Genomic DNA, 21913 nt, shown 5'->3' with positions numbered 1-21913 from the left:
CCCCCCGGTGCCTCCTCCACGGTTGGTTCCTGTACCAGCGTCTGGGTAGCGCTGTCTGCCAGCTCTTACTTAACGAACGTTATCAAAACGACTTCTGGTTTGAGTGGTGCTGGCCCCGTGGGTTGAGCCGCACCGTCGAGCAACGCTGTTTACAGCCGAAAAAACCCCGCAACGGTCGTCGGCGCTGGGTTTTGGCAGGAGCATGGGGCTTACTCAGGCTGGAAAGGAGCCGAGTCTTCCCAGGAGCAGAGCTTTAACCCCTCCAGCAAGCCAGGCTCCATCTCAAATGCATCTTCCCGAGTCCTTTTCTCTTGACACAGGGTCACACTTGGGTGCTGGTGGGTGCAGAGCCCCATGCTGTGCCCTCCAGGGTGTCCCCCAGGACCTGAAATCCCCATTTCTGCTCTTCTGAGAAGCAGCCGCCTCCTGCGTGCCGGGGCCGGGTGTATCTCGGTCCTCCCCGGAGCAACAAGATGCTGCTTGAAAATTAAAAACAAAAGGGGGAAAGTTATAAATAACCAAAGCAAATAACTGAGAAAAAGTAGCTGCATGGGCGATGACGGGGACGGTGCCCTGTGGAGCATCCCCCGTGGGGTCCGAGCCGCCGCGGAGCAGGGCTTTCCTCTCCCTCTGCCCCAGACTGCCCATGGCCCCGGGTCTTTGCCGTCTGCGTTCTTGATGTCTGGGTTTGCACCACCCTGCAAGCTAGAAGCATGCTGCTTTGTTATTTTATTTTATTTTATCTAAATGCAAGCTGACATTTTCAAGCAATTGCTTGATTTCAGCATCTGGAGCCAGAAGGTCCTTTGTTACAGGCTGGGGTGTCTTCAAGCCTGAACCATCCCAGCTGCTGCCCTGGGCTCAGCCCTTCTCCGTGGCCTCCTCTGCTGAGCATCCTGCACCGCCGCTCCAGCCCTCACCTGGAGGGACCTGAACCCCAGCTCCTCCACTGACACTCCATCTGCCAGACCCTGAGATGGCTCAGAGACACTCAGCTCCCTCCTGTCCCATAGATCATCCTTGGCCAAGGTGTCTCCAACCAGACCAGTGAAGACCAGGGAGGTCTAAAACCTGCAGGTACCAGCTCAGACCCACCACATCCCTCCAGGACCAGCTACATCCCTTGTGAGCGATGACACCGTTCACTCTGTGACCCCAGGAAGCTGCTGGACACATCTCAGGAGGCATCAGCCATCTCCCAGCTTTATGGAGCTTGGCCTTCATCTCTTGCCTGTTCCTTAAAAGCCACTTTGGAGGCTGAATTAAGCACTGGGAGATGCTCAAATGGCAAAAGCCACCCACAGGGACTGCAGAGCCCCTTTGCTTTGCAGCTCCTCTCCCCAGCCCCGCTGGCTCCTCCAGCCCCGGCTCACAAGGGACCCAGGGACTCGTAGGGATGAGTTAGTTTCAAAACCATTGATGAATCACCACGTCCATCAGCGGCACGGTCATCGGACACCTTCCAAACCAGGAGAAAAAGACACCAGCTTTCGGCTGGATTCATGCTGAAGATGCTGCCTGGAGCTTGTAGACAGGAAAAGACTAGAGACATGCCAAAAAAAGTGTCCAAGCCTTCAGGGATTTGGATACTCTTCTCCGCAAGCTTTCGCAGAGGAATTTTAGGGCCTGATCAACCCTTTGCCAGCTGGCAAACGGCCTTGGATGCTCATGGCATCCAGGCACGCGTCCCTCCCGGTGTCCAGCAGAAGCTGCGCTGGGCTGAATAAGAAGGGTGAGCCAATGGTTTCTCCTCCCCACCCAGCTTCCCACGGGAGCCATAGGGAAGGTCAAACACTTTCCATTCCAATTATTTATCGATGGAATGACATTTTTTGGCAGGAATCAGTTGCCTTTCAGGGCAAAAACCAGCCATTTGTGTCCCAGTAAGCCCTGACTGTCGGTGTGGAAGCAGTGCTGGGGGACTTGGGGCACCCAGACTCCTGTCTTGTGTTCCCCGTGGGATCGGGGACCGTGGGCAAGTGTGGGAGATGCCACCTGATGGCAGGAGCAGGAGTTGGGATTTTGCTTAAAACACCTCATAGTGCTCCTAATCCTGCTCCAACTGCCCCCACTCCAGCTCCTCACCCTTTTGCAACCATCTTTTACCCAACTCCCACCCCCGAGGGTAGGAAGGACCCAAGGCACTACACTGGGGACACATCCGATGACATGTGAGGAGGAACCCGCCCCACCCCATGCCCTGGGAACGTCCTGCTGTGGGATTTCCCCACCCAACTCACGCCACATCTCCCACCGCCCCACGCAGACGACATCTGGGTGCCCTTTCACAATTTCCTCCGGAGCTTCTCCATCAAGCGAGACACCATGAACCCATGCTCAGCAGCACGCTCCTCGCCTCTTCCCCGCCGGGGACCTCACGGGTGGCTCCCAAATCAATCCCACTGCCCACGAGGTCTCTTTGAGCGTTGACTCAGCAGCACATCACCCCGGGAAGGGAACCGCTCGCCACAATCCACTGTGGCATCGCCCGCTCGCAGCCTTTTTTGGCTGCGCTCTCCGCACACCGACCAGCTCAGCATCATGTGCTGCCATCACCCGCGTGTCGCCTCATTCACCGCCTTCATCACCCTCCCTGGAAAGATGCCAGTGAAAATGTATTTTCCCTGGAAACACTGTCAGTTGCACTGCTTGACCAGGTCCTCCTCCTCATCGTGGCCTCAGGCTCAATATCTAAAGGCAAATCTCCCAGCCAGGATGTATTGGTTGATAGTGATGGGTTTGGGTCCCTGACCAGCTCTGGCTGCTCTGTCCACGAGAGAAACTCAGCTCATTTTCTTCAAGGGAAGAGTTGGGGCTCCCAGGCTTTGCTGAGCTCCATTTGCTGCCGTGCTGACACCCAGCGTGGTCCCTCAGCCTCCCAGGATGAGAAATTTGGTGGCTGAGCTCTGATCACCCCTGAATTTGTGGGATTTTAGGGGTGGAAGAAAGTTCCAAGAGTCAGATCCTGCTACTGGAGAGGGGGCTGCTCTGGCAGGGCACGTTGGGTTAGGTTCACCCCTGTTTTGGGCAGTGATGATGAGGAGGGAAGGGGTGGGAAGCAGGATGGATGAGCAGGACCAGGGCAATGGAGACACCAGCTCTTCCCATGGGGGAATTCATCCCAAATGCCAAAACCAGAGCAGAATAAACCCCTTTCCAAGCTCTCCCTGGGCTTGCTGGGGTCTCCAGGCTGCTCAGGCTTCCCCGCGCTCTGCACATCCCCATCCTGGAGAGGGACACGCTCAGGGGTAGGGATGATTTTGGAGGTCTGCCCACCCTGACCCACCTCTCCGCCCTCTTCCACCCCAAGTCGCATCTCCCAGATGGTGCTTACCCCAGCACCCAGCCTTCCCCCAGCACCCAGAGCATGGGAAGAACCTCAAAAGCCTCCAGGAACTTGAAGCAGCTTGGCCACCCCCGAACGGGCTGTAACCTGCTCATTTGCATGCCCTCATCACCTCTAATTAAACCCGTATGTTGCCAGTGCTCTTTCAGCCCCCACCATCTCTGGAAATTCCCGGGCTGTGGCTGGGCTGTGCTGCCAGGATGAGAGACAGCAAAGCAGGACGGGTCCCACGTATACCAGGGTGACCCCGGGAGCACCGGTTTTCCCCTCTTTACCCCAAAAGCAAGATGCTTTTTGCAGATGTGTGACCAAAACCATGGGGCCAGCTGCTTCTCTGGAGGTAAAAAAAGCTTTTTATGTGGCCATATGTGCCTTCACAGGGCTCCAGCCCTGCCCGTGGACCAGGACAATGGCTCAGGATTTGGGGGGACCCAAGTGATTCTGCAGCACGTGTAGCTCCCTCGCTGCTCTTTTCCATTTCAGCCTCTTTGAAGCAAAAAACCTCACAGTGCGAAGGTCACCAGCCGGGTCACAGAATCATCTAGGTTGGAAAAGACCTTGAAAACCATCTAGTCCAACCATTAAGCTAACACTCAGACAGAAGCTGCGGCCGTGTGTGTCCCCGGCTGAGCTGGGCACCGGTGTCTACCATCCTTGTAACCCCCCCCGTGCATCACCCACTTGCCAGCATCTTCTCCATCACCCTCCAGAAATAAGAGAGGGAAAAAAAATCAGCAGCAGGTTAAAAAGCAGAGGAGGATGGTGCTGCTTCCAGGGTGCTGCTTCTGGAAAGCCTTTGAGGACATCATCAGAGGGATTTTGGAAAGCCAAAGATTTCTTCCTGTTCCTCAGAAGAGATGGGATTCAGCGGCACGCTGGTAAAGCCGGGAAAAGCCGGAGCAACGAGGACCAGGATGCCCCACGGCCACGGAGCTCATGGTACCAGGCTTGGGGCTGGGAACCCAAGGGGTGTGTCCCTTGGGGCCACCCCAAGGATATTCCCAGGGAAGTGAGGGGTTTGGTGGCAGCAGCAACCTGGGACCTCTGGGGATCACAGAATCCCAGAATCCTCTCGGTTGGAAAAGCCCTTGAAGCTCCTCCAGCCCCACCATGAACCTCACCCTGACTGTTCCCAACTCCACCAGATCCCTCAGCGCTGGGTCAACCCGACTCTTCAACCCCTCCAGGGATGGGGACTCCCCCCCTGCCCTGGGCAGCCCATTCCAACGCCCAACAGCCCCTTCTGCAAAGAAATCCTTCCTAAGAGCCAGTCTGACCCTGCCCTGGCGCAGCTTGAGGCCATTCCCTCTTGTCCTGGCGCTGGGTCCTTGGCTCAAGAGACTCCTCCCCCCTCTCTGCACCCTCCTTTCAGGGAGTTGCAGAGGGCCAGGAGGTCTCCCCTCAGCCTCCTCTTCTCCAGACTAAACCCCCCCAGTTCCCTCAGCCGCTCCCCATCACACCTGTGCTCCAGACCCTGCACCAGCTCCGTTGCCCTTCTCTGGACACGCTCGAGTCATTCAATGGCCTTTTTGGAGTGAGGGGCCCAAAACTGAACCCACTCATCGAGGGGCGGCCTCACCAGTGCCGAGCACAGGGGTCAGATCCCTTCCCTGTCCCTGCTGGCCACACTGGTGCAGATACAAGCCAGGATGCCCCTGGCCTTCTGGGCACGCTGCTGGCTCCTGTTCAGCCGGGTATCAATCAACCCCCCCAGGTCCCTCTCTGACCGGCAAATGATGGTGGAGGAGGAGACGCAGCCCCCAGCGAGCCCACAGCAAAGGGACACAGATGGTGACCGGGACCCAGCGGTGGCTCTGGGTGCCACACTGGCTCCGTGATGCCCTCCTCTGGTGGCCATGCCAGGCGGTTGCCTAATCCCCTTGGCAGGATGCAACCAGGGTGATGCAGGAGCATCCTCCGGGCACCCACCTGGGACTCCCCCTGCTCTGTCTCCAACCCTGCTGGTTCAGCGCAGAGGGGTTAAAACCACGGGCAGGGAGGGGACACGGCGCACTGGGGTGGCTGTGGGCTGGGGACAGACCGAGCAGGGTGCAGGGAGACAGGGTGACAGCGGGACTTCACCAACCATCCCTCCATCTGCCCCCCACATGTCACCCCAAAACAGATCCGGGCCTGGCTGCCATGACAGCTGGGACATCATCTTGTCACCATCGCCACCAAGGACACCCCGTGGGGGGCAGGACTTGTGGATTTGGGCATCACCGAGAGGGACATCCCGACCCTGGGGGCTGTGCCGTGCCATTCCTCCGGCCCAGGGAGAACGATCTGACACAGTTTCCCAGCTGCCAAGGGGTTAAACCATCCCCATGTGTCCCCAAAATGACGGGGAGCCGCTGGTCCCCAGCAATTAGGCGGCAGGTCCCGGGTACACCGCGGTCCGCCCCACACTTCGCCTCGGTGACGTGGGGACGGATCCATGCTGGCCGGTGGTTTGTGCCGCTGGCCGGCACCCAGCAGCCGGGAGCCACAGCTGCTTTCCGGCACCACGGCCCCGGTGGCACCTGGCCGGGAGCGATGTGTCACCGGTTCATTCCAGGAATTGGTGGCCCCACAGTCCCCCTCCGCCTGGGCACCCCCAAATCTGCACTGACCCCACGCTGTCCCCCCGTGGGGACAGGGTGGGTGGCTGGTGGCGGTGTCCCCAAGGCTGTGTTGGTGTCCCCCCACCCAGGAGCTTTACAGGGCAGAAAAGGGGGTGCAGGATGGGGCCGTTTTTCTCCCCAGAATACCTGTGATTTGGGGTCAACTCACTGATTCGGCACATTTTGACGCTGGGGGTTTCTAAACCTGAAATGGCAAAAGGCGTCAGCGTCGCCCAGGGCTGGAGGGGTGGGAGAAGCCTCCGAGCCCCTTCCCGGCTCTTCCCAAGGGGGTTGGTGGCCCCTGGGGTCTTCCTGAGCGAGAGGGCATGGCCTGGCTGGGGCTGCGAAGGGAGATGGCGCCTCTGGCCGGAAATCGAGGGGAAAAAAATAAAAACAGGTTTTTTATAATATTTCTGCAGCTGGTGCCATTCCCAGTTTAACCAGTGGAATGACTGGGAGGAGCTGGGAAGGGGCGGGACGGGCATCCTGTCCCTGCAGAGGGGTGGACATGGATGGGCCATGGTCCTCCCTGTGCTGTGGGTGCTGCCGGGGGGGGATCAAGCCCACCCCACACCCACGAGTGTCATAAAGAGCCGGGGAAGGAGCCGGATTCCTCCAGCCTGACGCAGCCCCCGCGCCACGGCCAAGCCCGGAGAGGCAACGGGATGTGACTGGGGAAACTGAGGCACGGCCGAGCTTGTGGCGGCGCTGGGGGTATCGGGGTGCCTCGGTTCAGCCCTTGGGATGTGGCTGGGGTGCAGGGGGAGCTTGGGGGTGGCCGTGGACACCCCTGGGTGCACAATTTGGGACCGAGCCAGTGCCACCAGCGTCCCCAGTTAACGAGTGCCCCATGGGGTTTGTTGTTCTTGGCACGGGGACTTGGCTTCCTCCTCACAGCTCGTCACCCCTCTGAGGCCACCCCAGTGCTGGGGACAGTCACTGGGAAGGGACCCAGGTATGGGGGAGCTCTGGGCAGAGCCAGAAATGCTGTGGCACCCCAGTTCCCTGCTCACACGGCTCCCAGTCAGGGGGGCTGGGTGGACTGGGTCCCCGCAGGGTGCTGGGGAGGGGTGCTGTGGTGGCGCTGCACCCCAGTGTGGCCCAGCACTGACTGGCTGGTGGCACTGGGTGAACTGGGGGGCAGCACAGGGACAAGCACCTTTCAGCCAGCCAGCACCCACGATCCTAAATAGATACCAAATGCCTTTTAAATCCCTGCCAGAGCAGGACAGGGCCCTCGGGGCGGGGGGCTAGGGGAGGAATTTTGGCCCAGATCCCAAAATCCCCCGCCACTTTGCTCCCCAAACCTCTCCCCAAGTCCCCCCCTCAAGGCAGGGTGCCCAGTCCCTAAGGAAGAGGGAGGAGGGGGACCATGTCAGGGGACACCCCCCCCAATTCCCTTCCACAGCAGTATATCTACTGGGGGGGTGCTCAGCTATTGGGGGGCTGTAACCCCAAACCTCCCACCGGGACTGTGATGCCACAGAGCAGACGGTTGCTTGTGTCCCCCCCTCGAGAAGTGTCACCCAAAGGTCCCCCAGTGCCAGGGACCCCGGTGGGGTCGGCGCTGCCAGTAGGTCCTGGGGTGGCACCGGGCACGTCAGGGACCCTGCACATCTGGGGGCCTATATATGGGGGGGGGGGGGCTGCACATCGAGGGGGGTGTGTCACACATCTGGGGACACGGGCGACGTAGGGACGTGCTGCCCTCCGGTGGCCGCAGGTGGGACTGCACCCGCCCCTCCCTGAAATGGGGAAACTGAGGCACGACCCCAACCCCTGCACCCCCTCCCCGCTCCCTGGGGGCCATTCCCAGACACACACACACACACCTCCCCCGTCATCTTGTCCCCTCGGTTCTGCTCGTACCTGTCCACTGACGGTCCCCGAACACCCCCCCCCCAAGGGGTGTCACCGCCTGCTCCCTGTGACGCTCTCGGGTACGAGGTCCTGGAGTCGGTGGGGCCAGTTTGGCCCAAAAACATGGAAAGAAAATGGAGAGGGAGGGTCAGCCGGGGTGTGACAGCTTGGGGGCCGGGGGGGCACCCCGCACAGCCAGTGATGCCCTTGGGGACACAGTGGCTACAGCCCACCCATCCCATCACCCCTCCCAAGCTGCACCAGGACCAGCGCAGAAAAACCAAAAGGCTCAAAAATGAACCCAAAAGCCACCTCACTGTGCCAGGGGAGGAGGGCCAGCAGGTCACCCCGGTCCCCAATCCCTGGCCAGTGCCAGTCACACCGTAGCCACCCAGTGTCCCCCAGCTCGGGGGGGGGGGGGGGGGGGGGAGGGACACTGACTGGGGCTGGAGCTCTCCCCGATGATCCTGGGGGTGCCCAGGGACGGCTCCTGCAGCGGGGACCCTGCGGGATGGAGCAGGGCTGGGCACCCAGGGGCGGGGGTGCCCCCACGGCGCTGGGGACCGTGACCCTGCTGTCCCCAGCCGTACCAAGGTCACGGCCCCGCACGCCGGATCCAGCCCCTTCCTTGGCACAAACCACCCTGGAAGGGTTTTCCCAGTTTCGGGGCGAGCCCGGGGTTACCCGCCGGGCACAGGCACAGAGGTCTGTGGGAGAGAGGGTTGGGTGCTGCCATGTGGGGCGTCACCAAGGCTCAGCCCCGGGGGGGGGGGTTCAGGCTGGCCTTGGGGTGGGGGGCACCCTGCCCTCTCCAGGCTGCAGCCCACCTGGGTGTCCCTGAGCGGAGGGCAGGGTGGGCACCCCAGGGTGAGCGGTGGGCGGTGGGGGCTGTGCCAGGTGGTTGTCCCCCCGCTTCTCCGTGTCGTTGTGTGTGTCCCCCCCCCAACCCCGCCTTGAAGCAGACGCCATCGGGCAAAGAGCAGGCGGGTGCGGTGCCGACGTCAAGGCCTTGCCCCCACCCGTGCCACCCTCCGCTGAGCACTCCCAGCCCCGGCGGCCGAGCCAGCGGCACTGGGATTGGGGTGAGTGGGGGCACCCCGGAACAGGGACCCCCCCACTTGGTGACATGTTGGGGGCTGGGTGGCTCCGGCTGCTGGGTGAACCCCGCGGGGCTGGGATGGGACAGGATGGCTGGGGGTGGGTGGGCGGGGGGGGTCCTGCTGGGGACCGGGGTGATGCCACCGTTCTGGGGGGCTCCGGGTGGTTGGGGACATGCTGGGGGTGACACAGGGACCGTGCGTCCAGCCCAGGACCCCATAGCAGCATCGAGCTGTTATTGCCCCCCGGCAAGATGGGAGACCCCTTCGGCCACTGGAGCAACCCCCCGCCCCGGTGAGTACCCTGGGGACCCCCTGAGGGCTCCCCAAGAGGGGACCACACCGCAGGGCACAACGGTCAGTCCGTCCGTCTGTCCATCCAGGAATGAATACGACGACAGCTCCGCTCTCCAACGGGCCAACAGCTTTGTCCGCCCCAGCGGGAAAAGCATCTACAGTGAGTGAGGGCTGCACCCCAAAACCCCCCCTGCTCCCACCCCCCAACCTGTCCCCATCCCCTGACCCCGTGTGTCCCCGCAGACCAGCGCAAGGACTACAGCCAGACCCTGCTCAAGCCCCAAAGCGATTTCCAGCACCACGTTGAGGTAGGAGACCCCCCCCCAACTACCCCCGAGCACCTTCCTAAGGTGCCCCACTCTGGTTGGCAGAGTGTGGGGTGGTCACAGGGCACCCGGTGCCCCCCGGTGCTGTGTGTCGCCCTCCCCCACCCCAGCACCTGCTGACGATGCGCCTGGAGAGGGACGTCCGCAGCACCCAGGACTGCCTGGCGCGCCTGAAGGTGCTGGAGGCTCAGGGACGGGTGTGGGGGCAGGATCTCATCCTGCAAGTCAAGGACCAGGAAGTGGTGCTGAGGGATGTGGAGAGCAAGGTAACACCCCCCTCCCAGGGCCAGGGCACCCCCAAAAGCCTGGTACTCCCCAGCCAGGGCACCCAGCTTGGCCATGGCACCCACTGCGGACCCAGCACCCCCATAAATCTGGTGTTCCCCCAGCTGTGGCACCCCCTGCAGCTGTGGCACCCCCATAACTCTGGCATCCCCCCCCCAAAATGGCCCTTGACCCCACCCTTGGCCCCAACACCCACTCCAGCCATGGCACCCCACAAATCCTGGTACCCCCCTTCACCCCAGCTTGCACATCAGCCTCCCAACACCCCCCCCCCAGCCCTGGCACCCCCCCTGCACCCCCAACCGTAGCACCCCCTGGCCATAGCACCCACCTTGGCCTTGACACCCATCCTGGACCCAACCGCCCCCCAAATCCGGTATTCCCCCACCTATGACACCCCCATAACCTGAGTACCCCCACACACCCTTACACCCCCTTGGCCCTGGCACCAACCACCACCCCTGCACCCCTATAACACTGGCACCCCCATAACCATGTCACCCCCCAACCCCACGCACCCCTACAAACCCGGCACCCACAACCCTACCCCACACCACTCCCCCGAGACTCAGCACCCCAAAAAACCTGATACTCCCCTCGCTGTGCCACCCCACCACCCCCCCTTAACCCTTACACCCCCACAACCCTACAAGCCCCCCACGCCCCAGCACCCCTCTACCCTTTGCATCCCCTTAACCCTTTACCAGCCATTCTGGGCTGAGCACCCCTTTTCTCCCTCCCCCCTGGCCAGGAGGAGCTGGACGCTTACCCGCTGGGCAGCGTGCAGGGGTGCTCGGCCGTGCTGGATGTCGGCGGCTACAACTCGGTGTTGACCATCAGCGTGCAGGAGCGGAGCCCCCCGGGGACCAGCGTCCTGCTCTTCCAGTGTGAACGTCTGGGGGTGAGTCCTGGGGGTAGGGGGGGGCTGGATGGGGGGTGGGCAGCGCCTCAGGATTGGGGGGTTGATGGTGCTGGGTCTGTACCAGGCAGAGATGCTGAAGAGCAGCCTGGAGAAGCTGCTGAAGCAGTGGAAGGAGGAGCAGAGGAGTCAGTATGGGCAGAGGTAAGGGGGTGCATGGACTGGTCCCCCAAGTCTGCCCCCCCCCCCAAGTTGTGATGGGTCTGTGGGGGGAAGATAAGCCCACACTGCCCCCTCATCCCCCAAAGAGACCCTCTGTGGGCACAGACCCCCTTCTGCCTGCTTTCCTCCTCCCTCTTGGCAGAGATCCCCCCTCACCCTCCTGGGGAGTGGATCCCCCCTTTTACCCCAGTACCCCAGCTCCTGGCTCAGCCCCCTCACCAAGGGCTCAGCCCCCCTCCTACCCCACACCCATGGGCACAGACCCCCATACCCCATCCTTGGGCTCAGCCCCCTTCCTACCTGACCCCCACAGACACAGACAACCCCCCCCCGCCCCGTACCACATCCCCAGGCTCAGCCCCCACTCCCCATCCCTCTTGCCCAGGAGCAGCCTGGACATGCCACTGGGCCCGGCCCCCCCGTACACGCAGGGTCCCTACAAGGCCCCGGAGCAGTGGGCAGAGATGCCCGAACCCGACTTCCATGCACCCCCCCAGCGGGGGCTGCCCTCCTCGGACTACGGTGAGTCTTGGGTGGGGTTTGTATCAGCACCAGCGTGGCCAGCAGGGACAGGGAAGGGATCTGACCCCTGTGCTCAGCACTGGTGAGGCCGCCCCTCGATGAGTGGGTTCAGTTTTGGGCCCCTCACTCCAAAAAGGCCATTGAATGACTCGAGCGTGTCCAGAGAAGGGCAACGGAGCTGGTGCAGGGTCTGGAGCACAGGTCTGATGGGGAGCGGCTGAGGGAACTGGGGGGGTTTAGTCTGGAGAAGAGGAGGCTGAGGAGAGACCTCATGGCCCTCTCCAACTCCCTGAAAGGAGGGTGCAGAGAGGGGGGAGGAGTCTCTTGAGCCAAGGACCCAGCGCCAGGACAAGAGGGAATGGCCTCAAGCTGCGCCAGGGCAGGGTCAGAATGGCTCTTAGGAAGGATTTCTTTGCAGAAGGGGTTGTTGGGCGTTGGAATGGGCTGCCCAGGGCAGGGGGGGAGTCCCCATCCCTGGAGGGGTTGAAGAGTCGGGTTGACCCAGCGCTGAGGGATCTGGTGTAGTTGGGAACGGTCAGGGTGAGGTTCATGGTGGGGCTGGAGGAGCTTCAAGGGCCCTTCCAACCGAGAGGATTCTGGGATTCTGTGCCTCAGTTTTCCCAGGAGCAGGGGGTGGGAGCGGGGTAATGGGCAGCAGAGCTGGGACCCTCCCTCTTCTGTCACCAGGCCTGCAGGACACCCAGCAGATGCCATGGACCAACCCCCCAGGCCAGGTCACGTCCAGCGTGGACAGAGATGTTGTAAGTCCCACCCCCCATCTCCCCCACCTCAGACAGGGACACCCCAGCCCTCCCCACCAGCACCCACCGGGTCCCATCCTGCTCCCGCAGGAGGTCCTCAACCACGTGCTGAACGACTTGGACCTCTTCGTGGTCCAGCTGAAGACAGCCTTGGGCTTGGTCAACACCACCAACCAGAAGAAAAAGAAGAAGAAGAAGAACAAAGGTGGTGAGGGAGGGCTGTGCCCCAGGAGAGGGGCTGGCGGGGGTCCGGGGGGGGCCATCCCAGTGCCAGCTCCCCCTCTCTGCCCCCCCAGCGCTGCCCTCCAAGGACGAGTACACGGACTTTTTCCAGAAGGTGAAATACGCCTTCAACCTCATGGTAGGTCCCGTTGGGCTGGATGTGACCCCAGGGCTTGTGGGCACCCCTGGCATGTCCCTGCCTGCTCCACTGCTGGGCTGGGGGGCTGCGTGGGGATGGGGGGGCTGCATGGGGATGGGGGGGCTGCGTGGGGACACCCTTTCCTCTCTCCACACAGGGAAGGACCCACCAGCACGTGCAGGAACCAGATCCCTCCGAGCTGCTGCGTCTCATCTTCACAGCCCTCTCCTTCGTGAGTGCCCCCAAAAATGGGTCCCAACCCCTTACCCAGGGGTGAGCAGCGGCTCTTGCCCCCCTCCCCAAGGGGTTGCAGAGGTGGGGGGGGGGCAGGTATGGGGGGTGCTGCTCCATCACCACCACCAGCAGGTCCTGGACCACTGCCCCAGCCCCAGCCTGGCCCCGGCGGTGGAGGCCCCGCTGCTGGTGCCAGAGGCGGTGGAGCTGCTGGAGAAGACCCTGCACCAGGATGACTACGGCACCTGGAAGAGCCTGGGCATCGCCTGGAACAAGACCAGGTGGGGTCCAGCCCCCCCACATCGAGCTGGGGGGGGGGGGTCCAGCCCTGGGGAGGTCTGGGGGGGGTGGGTCACACCACCACACCACCCACCTTGGCTTTCTCCTGCCCGTCACAGGGCAGAGTACCCCAACGGCGAGCTGGTGCCCGGCTACATCCCCGTCTTCTCAGATGGGTGGCTGCCCCCCCCCGTGGAGCAGGGACAGCCGGGGGGGGCTCAGGATCTCCCACCGCCTGCCTCAGTTTCCCCAACTCGCTCTCAACACTCGCCCTTCTCTCCGCTCCCCGCGCAGTTGCCGGTCACTGGCCGGAGGGACAATCCCGGCCAAGTGTAAGTGCTCCCCCTGCCCCGCGGATGCTGGGGGGGGGGGGCAGGATTCAGCCCCTGGCTGAGTGCTTCCCCCCCGCCCTCCAAAAAAAAATCTCCAGGGCCCCCTTCCCCGCCCAGGGGCTGGTCCGAGCCCTGTACGAGTTTCAGGGCAGGAACCCGCAGGAGCTGAGCATCAGGATGGGGGACACGCTGCAGGTAAAGCTCCTGGGGAGGATGGAGTGGGGACCCCCACCCTGCCTGCTGGGGGTCTTGGAAAGGGGGTGACAGCAGGGTGCTGCCCCCCCCTCCCCTTTTGTCACCACACTCCCCAGGTCCTGGACCAGCGGAAAAAGTGGTGGCTGGTGCAGGACAACCGGGGGGAGAAGGGCTACGTCCCCAGTAACATCCTGGAGCCGCTGGGGCGGGGGAATGGCGGGGGACACAGCGCCAGCCAGGTGGGTGCCCCCTCTCCCGCCCCCTCCCTGCACCCCCACTGCCAAGAGGGGGTGTCAGGGGGCCACCCCGCTGTTCCCCTCCTCTTATCCCCCGTTCCAGGACAGCCCCCCTAAACTGCACCCCAACTCCTCGCCGGCGGAGGTGACAGCCTGGCTGAAGGCCAAGGGCTTCTCGCGGATGTAGGTGAACCCCTGAGGCCCCCCCCCCCAAGCCGTGTGGCTTCATTTGAGGCGGGGGGGGCTGCCCTGCTCACCCCCATCTGTCCCTCCGCAGCACCGTGCGGTGTCTGGGGGTGCTGGGGGGGCACCAGTTGCTGCAGATGAGCCCAGAGGAGCTCCAAGCTGTGTGCCCCGAGGAGTGGCGGCGAGTCCTCTTCAAGCTCTCCTCCGCCAGGACATCCCTGGGGGTGAGGGACCCCCCCCTCCAAGCCCTGTGCCCCCCTCCCCACCCTGGGGTCCCCCCCCCACCCCCCCACTGCTTCTCCCTTCCCCTTCTCTGCAGATGGGTCCCAGGGATTGAGGCACCGTGTCCCCAACTGTCCCCACCACGCCCCTCCCAGGATGGAGCACCCCCAGGCACTGCAGGATGAGGGGGGGGCACGGGACACCCCACACCCCCCATCCCGCCTGGCCCCCCCAAAATGGTGAGCCACACCCTGGGGGTTAGGGGACACGTCCCCCCTCAAAGCCACGAGTGACATAAGACGGTGCTGGAGGGCTCTTGGGGACCCCCCCCCCAGGAGATGTGCTGCTGGATCCCCCCCCCCACCCTGGCAGGGAAGTGGGGGGTGGGCAGCCCCCCCCCCGAGGGGGGCCGGGCACGGTGAAATGTGTGTGCACCCCACAAAATGTAAAGCGATGGCTGTGGAAAATAAAGAGTGAAGAGTAAAGGGTCTGCAAGGGGGGGGGACACACCCCACTGCCCCTGTGTCACCAGTGGGGCCACCCCGGGGGGGCAGGGAGGGGGGCAGGGACAGGGCAGGGAGGGGGACACGGGGTGCCACCCCCACCCAGTGAGGACCTGCCCAGCAGCACCCAAGGGATTCCTCAGGGTCCCCATCGTGGGCAGCCCCCCCCACCCCCCCCCGCCGTGCCCAGGGGGTGGTGGCAGCGAGGGGCCTATGGGACAGGGCTGTCCCCAGCCCCCCCCCCCCCCGCTCTGCGCTGCGGGGGGGTCGCAGGGCACCAATCCCCCCCCCGTCCCCCCAACTTCATCAGCGCTGCCTCATTAGCGGGCAGGAATGAGCTAATGGGGGGGGCGGTGGGGGGCTGAGCTTGTGCCCCCCCCCAACCCCATCCAAGTCAAGGTTGGGGGGGGAGGGCTGAGGCAGTAGAGATGCCCCCACTCACCCCACACCCACCAGCCCCCCCACGAAGGGTGGGGGCAAGCTCGGTGCCCCCCCCACCCAGCCCGCAGCACTCGGTGAGGGGGCTCAGGGTGCCACAACTAAAACACTTTATTGTGTCGGGGGGGGGGCTTCACGCCAGCGGTGCCCACCCCACCCCACGACGGAGGGTGCCGGGGGGGGTGGGGTTAGGTCAGGACCCCCCCTGCCCCCCCCCTACTCCTTCTTGTTGCCCCACTTGGCCATCTTGTTGTTGATGGGCATCTTGAGGAAGCGGCTGGACTTCATGTAGGCAGCCACCTTCTCCAGGGCCTGTTGGGGGGGGGAAAGGGGGGGTCACAGACCTGTACCCCCCCCACCCTGGGGAGGGTGATGCCCGGGAGGGGGTGGCCCAGCTCACCCCAAAACGATCCATGAAGTCCTTGAGGTTCTTGAAGGGCTCCAGGCACTTGGGCTCGAAGATGCGGTTCTGCTCCAGCACATCGAACATCAGGAAGTCCACGAAGGTGAGCTGGGGGGGACGGGGGGGGGACACACACACCCTGTGAGGACCAGCGTGGGGACAAACCCCCTCCCCAGCCCCCCCTGCCCCTCTCGGGGGTCCCGGTGGTACCTTCTCCCCCACAAACCACTTTCTGTCCCCCAAGAAGTTGGAGAAGAGCTTCAGCTTGCCCGGCAGCTGCTCCAGGTAGCCCGGCTTGAGCTTCTCCTGCAGGAGGGAGGGGTGGAGGGGTGAGGCTGGGCCCCCCCCCCCAACCCCAGGTGGGGTCCCCAACACTGACACAAGCCCGGGAGGGGAAGGGTCGCTCCCCCCGCGCAGGGGACACTCACGAAGTCGGGGTTGTAGCAGACCATCACCAGGCTCATGCGGAAATCCATGATCTGGTTCTCCAGCATGTCCACGCGCAGGATCTCCTCCTCCGTCTCACCGCCTGCAGGGGCGGGGGGGCAGCGCTGGGGGGGTGTCCCCCAGCCCAGCCTAACCCCAACCCAGCCTAACCCCAACCCAGCCTAACCCAACCTGACTCCAAGCCCAAACCTATTCCAACCCCAAACTCAAATAACTCTAAGCCAAACTCAACCCCAACATAACCCCAACCCAACTCCAAGATCAAACCCAACTCTATTCCAAGCCCAAGACTAAATAACTCCAAGCCCAACCCCAGGCCCAACCCAACTCCAAGTCCAACCCCAACTCCAAGTCCAACCCCAAATCCAAGCCCAACCCGACTCCAAGCCCAACCCGACTCCAAGTCCAACCCCAACTCCAAGTCCAACCCCAACTCCAAGCCCAACCCCAACTCCAAGTCCAACCCCAAATCCAAGCCCAACCCTACTCCAAGCCCAACCCAACTCCAAGCCCAACCCCAACTCCAAGTCCAACCCCCACCCCAGCTCCAAGCTCAACCCCAGCTCCAAGTCCAACCCCAACTCCAACCCCAAGCTCAACCCCAACCCCAAATCCAAGCCCAACCCCAACTCCAACCCCAAGCTCAACCCAACCCCAAACCCAGGCCCAACCCCAGCTCCAAGCCCAACCCCAGCTCCAAGTCCAACCCCAACTCCAAGTCCAACCCCCACCCCAGCTCCAAGCTCAACCCCAGCTCCAAATCCAACCCCAACTCCAACCCCAAGCTCAACCCCAACCCCAAATCCAAGCCCAACCCCAACTCCAACCCCAAGCTCAACCCAATCCCAAATCCAAGTCCAACCCCAACTCCAACCCCAAGCTCAACCCAATCCCAAACCCAGGCCCAACCCCAGCTCCAAGTCCAACCCCAGCTCCAACTCCAAGCCCAAGCCCCACCCCAGCACTCACACATCTTGTGCTTGCGGGCGATGTAGCGCATGATGGCGTTGCTCTGCGTGAGCTTGGTGGTGCCATCAATGAAGTAAGGGAGCTGGAGGGGACACCAAGGCATGGGGCCACCAGGGCTCGGGGCCACCAGGGCTCAGGGCCACCAGGACACCCACCCTCCATAACCACCCCCCTGCCTCCAGGCCACCTACGTTGGGGAAGTCCAGCCCCAGCTTCTCCTTCTCGTTGATCCATTGGCTCTTGTCGTAGTCGGGAGCTGGAAGGAGCGGGAGGGGGGGGGTGTTGGGTGACACCGTGTCCCCCCCTGAAAACCAGAGAGCTTGAAGGGGGCGTGGGGACCCCCCCGGCCCCCCCCCCCCTTACCTTCCCCGCAGCTGTACAGCTTGTCCTCGTAGGGGGTCTCGGTGTACTCCAGGAGCAGGCGGATGGCGTGGGCGAGCTGGGGGGGGGGACAGCGATCAGTAACCCCCAAAATGGGGAAACTGAGGCACGGAGGAGGGCGAGCCCCGCCCCCCCCCCCAGTCGTCCCCCCCCCAACCCTCTGGGTGCCTCCAAAAACAACGCACCCCCCCCCCCAAATGCACGGGGACCCCCCGCAAGACCAGGGCACCCCCCCGCAGCCCCCCTCCCCAAAATCAGGGGGAAGCCCATGCACGGGGGGAGGGGGGTCAGGCCGCTGCACCAGCACCCCCCCCCCAGGAGAAGGGCCCCCCCGGGCGGGGGTGCAGCCCCCCCCAGCCCCACTCACGCCGCGGATGTCCCAGTAGCCCAACACCGCCATGGCCGCGCGCGCCGATCGCTGGGGCCCCCCCGCCGCGTAACGCCCCCCCCCGGCGGCCTCGCCCCGCCCCTTCCTCGGGGGAGGGGCTTAACCGGGGTGGGGGGGTCTTAAAGGGACACGGGGCTGTGTGCGGCTGGAGAAGAGGGGTATTATCATCCCCCCCCCCGGGGGATTACGGGGCTCCCCTGTTTGTATTGGGGTGCTCTTTATCCTGGGGGGGTCTACAAGACCCCCCCCCAAGGGGGTCCCCCTTATCCTGGGGGCTCATGGGGGAACCCTTGGCATTCCCCCCCCTCCCCAAGGTACATGGGGATCCCCCCCCCCCCGTCTTTGGGGAGCACGGCCCCCCCAGTCTGGATGAGAGCCGTCGCATGCTGGGGGGGGGGGCACAGGACCCCCCTTAAAACCTCTCCCAGATGCACGTGGGGCCCCCCCTTATCCTGAGGGGCATGTCCCCCCCCTTGGCCCCCCCAGTGTGTCTTGGGGGCTCTGCACCACCCCCCACTGCACGGGGGGGTCCCCCTTACCCAGGGGGGGCACGATTTCCCCCTTTACGTCACCCAGGCTGCGTGGGCAACCCCCCCTTATCCTTGAGAGGGACCCCCCCCAGTGTGCCTTGGGGTCCCCTAGTCCTGGGAAGGACATAGGCCCCCCCTTGACCCCCCAGTCTGCATGGGGGGGGGAGGGGGACATGAGGCCTCCTTTGCACCCCCCAAGCTGCACGTGGTCCCCTTTATCTTCGGGGGGGGGGGGGGTAAACCCTGCCTTGCAGCCCCCTGGACTGCATGGGGGTCCCCCTGGCTTTGGGGAGCAGGGGTCCCCCAGTCCGCATGACAGACCTCCTTATCCTGGGGGGCATGGGTCCCTCTGTGACCCCCCCAAGCTGCAAAAGGGTCCCCCCTTTCAGCCCCCCTAAGCTGCATGGGGGTCTCATTATCCTGAGGGGCATAGCCCCCCCCTTGGGCCTGTGGTCTCCACGGAGGGTCCCCCTTATCCTGGGGGGGACATGGGGGGAATGGCTTCCCCCCTCCCCTATTACCCCCCCAGGAGTCACTCCCACAAAATGGGGGGTCCCCACAGCCCCCCCCCACCCTTCCCAGCACCCCCACAGCAGCTCAACGCACCCCACGCAACAGCCATGCAAGGGGGCAGCCCCCCCCGATTTATTCTGCAGGGGAGGGGGCTGGGAGCTCGGGGGGGGGCTCGGGGCCGGGGGGGCACCCCGCTCACTCCTTGGTGCTGCACCACTTCGCCGTGCGCCAGAAAACGGGGGTCTTCAGGAAGCGCCCCGACTTCATGTAGGCAGAGATCTTCTCCAGCGCCTGCGGGGGGGAGACGGGACAGGGACACCGGGGTGTCAGGGATGGGGATGGGGACACTGGGGTGACAGGGATGGGGATGGGGACACTGGGGTGACAGGGATGGGGACACCGGGGTGTCAGGGATGGGGATGGGGACACTGGGGTGACAGGGATGGGGACACCAGAGTGTCAGAGATGGGGACACGGACTCTGGGGTGACAGGGATGGGGACACTGGGGTGTCAGGGATGGGGATGGAGACACTGGGGAGACAGGGATGGGGACACTGGGGTGTCAGGGATGGGGATGGGGACACTGGGGTGACAGGGATGGGGACACCAGGGTGTCAGGGATGGGGACACGGACACTGGGGTGACAGGGATGGGGACACCAGGGTGTCAGGGATGGGGACACGGACACTGGGGTGACAGGGATGGGGACACTGGGGTGTCAGGGATGGGGACGGGGACACTGAGGTGACAGGGATGGGGACACTGGGGTGTCAGGGATGGGGATGGGGACACTGGGGTGACAGGGATGGGGACACCGGGGTGACAGGAATGGGGACACCGGGGTGTCAGGGATGAGGACACTGGGGTGTCAGGGATGGGGACACTGGGGTGACAGGAATGGGGACAGGGATATCGAGGTGTCAATGGAGATGGGGACACCAGGGTGTCAGGGATGGGGGCACCAGGGTGTTGGGAACAGGGATGGGGACAGGGACACTGGGGTGTCAGGAATGGGGACAGGGACTTTGGGGTGTCAGGGGTGGTGACAGAGATGGGGACACCGGGGTGACAGTGATGGGGACACTGGGGATTCAAGGATATGGATGGGGCTGTGGACACCAAGGTATCGGGGATGGGGCTGGGGGACACTGAGGTGCCAGGGGTGGGACCAGGGACACCGAAGTGTCAGGGACCGGGCCGGTGGCACCGGGGTGTCCCCAGGTGTCCCCCCTCACCTCGAAGCGCTGCAGGAACTGGCCCAGGTTGCCCTGCAGCTCGGGGCACTCGGGGGCGAACATGCGGTGCAGGTCCAGCACGTCGTAGGCCAAAAAATCCACGAAGGTGAGCTGGGAGGGGGGGGTCGACAAGGGGGGGAGGGGTCAGCCCTCACAGCGACCCCCCCCTAAAACCCCCAGCACCCCCCATTTACCTTCTGCCCCGCAAACCACGGCCGGGAGCCCAGGAACCGCGACAGCTCCCGCAGCTTCTTCGGCACCTGCTCCAGATACGCCGCCTTCAGCTTCTCCTACACGGGGGGGGGCACAGAGTTGGGGTGAGGGTTTCCCCCCCCCCCCCTCCAGCCCCCCCAGCACCCAGGGGCATCACCCCCTGACTGCACCCAGGCATGGGGTGCACCCCGACGCACTCCCTGTGCTGCCTGTGGTTTGATTCCCCTTGTCCCCGTGTCCCCAAAGTTGGGGATGAGACCCCCGGGGGGGGGGTCCTTTCCCCTGTGCCCCCCCCCGCCATGGGGGTACTCACGAAGTCGGGGCTGTAGCAGAGCTGGGCGAAGCTCCTACTCAAGTCCACGAGCTGGTTCTGCAGCACGTCCACGCGCCACAGCTCCTCCTCTGTCTCACCGCCTGCAGGAGATGGGGGGGGGGGGACGTCAGCCCCCACCCTGGGGACCCCCCCCCCCCTCCCCAAATCACTCACCCATGTTGTGCTTGCGGGCGATGTAGCGCAGGATGGCGTTGCTCTGCGTCAGCTTGGTGGGGCCATCGATGAGATAAGGTAGCTGCGGGAAGGGGGGTGGTCAGCCCCGGTGCCCCCCCAGCCCCCTCCCCACACACCCCCCCATTCCCCATCCACCACCTACGTTGGGGAAGTCGAGGCCCAGTTTCTCCTTCTCGTTGGTCCAGTCACTCGGGTCAAAGTCAGGGGCTGGAGGGGGGGGGGGCAGAGAGTTGGAGGGGGGGGGGGGCTCCACCAGACCCCCCCCATCCCCACTCATCCCACCCACAGCAAATTCACGGGTGGAGCGGGGTGCACAGTGGGGGGGTCCCCGCTCTGCTCCAGGGGCAGCCACGTGTGCCCCCACCTTCCCCCCCCCCTCTCCGGGTAGATAAAGGAGGACCTTGAGCAGGGGCCAAGGTCCAGGGCAGGGTGGGGGGCAGAGGTGCCCCCCCCACACCTGGGCAGGAGGAGGATGGGGGGGGGGGCAAGAGGACAGGCTGCGCTTTCACCCTGAGAAATGTTGCGGGGGGCGGGGGGGGTGGTGTTTCTCCTTTGGCAGGTTTCTGATCCAGGACAAAGTGGGGTGAGGAGGGTCCCGGAGGGGATGGACGGACATGGGGGGGGGGGACACCCCACTTGCCCCCCTCACCTGGGCCGGGGCGGTACTGCCGCTCCTGGTAGGGCGTCCCCGTGTACTCCAGCAGCAGGCGGATGGCGTGGGCCAGCTGGGGGGGGGGACACACAGCACCCACTTTTTGGCACCCACCAACCCCCCACCTTGCGCTCCCCACCCCCCCAGGATCCCCCCACTGTGGAACCCCCCCATTTCTCCCCCCCCCCCCAGTGAGGCATTGCCACCCACCTCCCCTCCATCCCCACTCACCCCACGGATGTCCCAGTACCCCAATATCAGCACCATGGTGGCACCCAGCTGCGGCTCTGCGGGGACACGGACGTGGACTGGGACGGAGGGGCTGACCCCCCCCACCCAGCACCCTCCCCTTTCCCCTCCCCGCTCCCGTGACCGGGCGCAGGCAGGGTGCCAGGGCATCTCGCTGGGCCCGTGGCCAGCGCTGGGGCTGCCACTCGCCGCTCAGGAGCAGCCCCAGGCACCCACCAACCCGGGGGGACACCCCGTCCCCAAAGCCAAGCCACGGGGGC

At 64.2% G+C, this 21913-nt stretch overlaps 3 protein-coding genes across 4 annotated transcripts; 1 reads left to right on the top strand and 2 right to left on the bottom strand.

Annotated features, from left to right (window-relative positions):
* Positions 1-9160: 9160 nt before the first annotated feature.
* Positions 9161-14338, top strand: EPS8L3 (EPS8 signaling adaptor L3). The gene is given in 20 exon segments (XM_074893390.1): positions 9161-9201; positions 9290-9363; positions 9447-9511; positions 9640-9795; positions 10566-10715; positions 10801-10877; positions 11119-11124; positions 11281-11428; positions 12073-12087; positions 12089-12178; positions 12269-12383; positions 12475-12539; positions 12697-12771; positions 12906-13054; positions 13172-13258; positions 13429-13579; positions 13696-13818; positions 13919-13998; positions 14093-14225; positions 14321-14338. Coding segments are annotated over 20 exon segments (1818 nt in total).
* Positions 14339-15257: 919 nt separating this feature from the next.
* Positions 15258-17810, bottom strand: LOC141954189 (glutathione S-transferase Mu 1-like). The gene is made up of 8 exons (XM_074893468.1): positions 17732-17810; positions 17347-17422; positions 17175-17239; positions 16984-17065; positions 15996-16096; positions 15778-15873; positions 15565-15675; positions 15258-15476 (listed from the first exon to the last, which is right to left on the bottom strand). Exons 1-8 carry the CDS (start codon positions 17762-17764, stop codon positions 15381-15383), a joined length of 660 nt encoding a protein of 219 aa, XP_074749569.1. The 5' UTR covers positions 17765-17810; the 3' UTR covers positions 15258-15380.
* Positions 17811-18898: 1088 nt separating this feature from the next.
* LOC141954186 (glutathione S-transferase 2-like) lies at positions 18899-21740 on the bottom strand. 2 transcript variants are annotated; one of them, XM_074893464.1, is made up of 8 exons: positions 21636-21740; positions 21402-21477; positions 20895-20959; positions 20732-20813; positions 20558-20658; positions 20226-20321; positions 20032-20142; positions 18899-19086 (listed from the first exon to the last, which is right to left on the bottom strand). In XM_074893464.1, exons 1-8 carry the CDS (start codon positions 21669-21671, stop codon positions 18991-18993), a joined length of 663 nt encoding a protein of 220 aa, XP_074749565.1. In that variant the 5' UTR covers positions 21672-21740; the 3' UTR covers positions 18899-18990. The 2 variants fall into 2 exon arrangements, with proteins under 2 accessions (XP_074749565.1, XP_074749566.1); XM_074893465.1 differs by lacking the exon at positions 18899-19086 and adding an exon at positions 19740-19944.
* Between the last annotated feature and the right edge of the window lie 173 nt (positions 21741-21913).

This window comes from Strix uralensis, chromosome 24 (genome assembly GCF_047716275.1).
Source record: "Strix uralensis isolate ZFMK-TIS-50842 chromosome 24, bStrUra1, whole genome shotgun sequence".
NCBI classification, from domain to species: Eukaryota; Metazoa; Chordata; class Aves; order Strigiformes; family Strigidae; genus Strix; species Strix uralensis.
The sequence above is the reverse complement of the archived record's forward strand: the minus strand, read 5'-3'. Positions and strand labels throughout refer to the sequence as shown.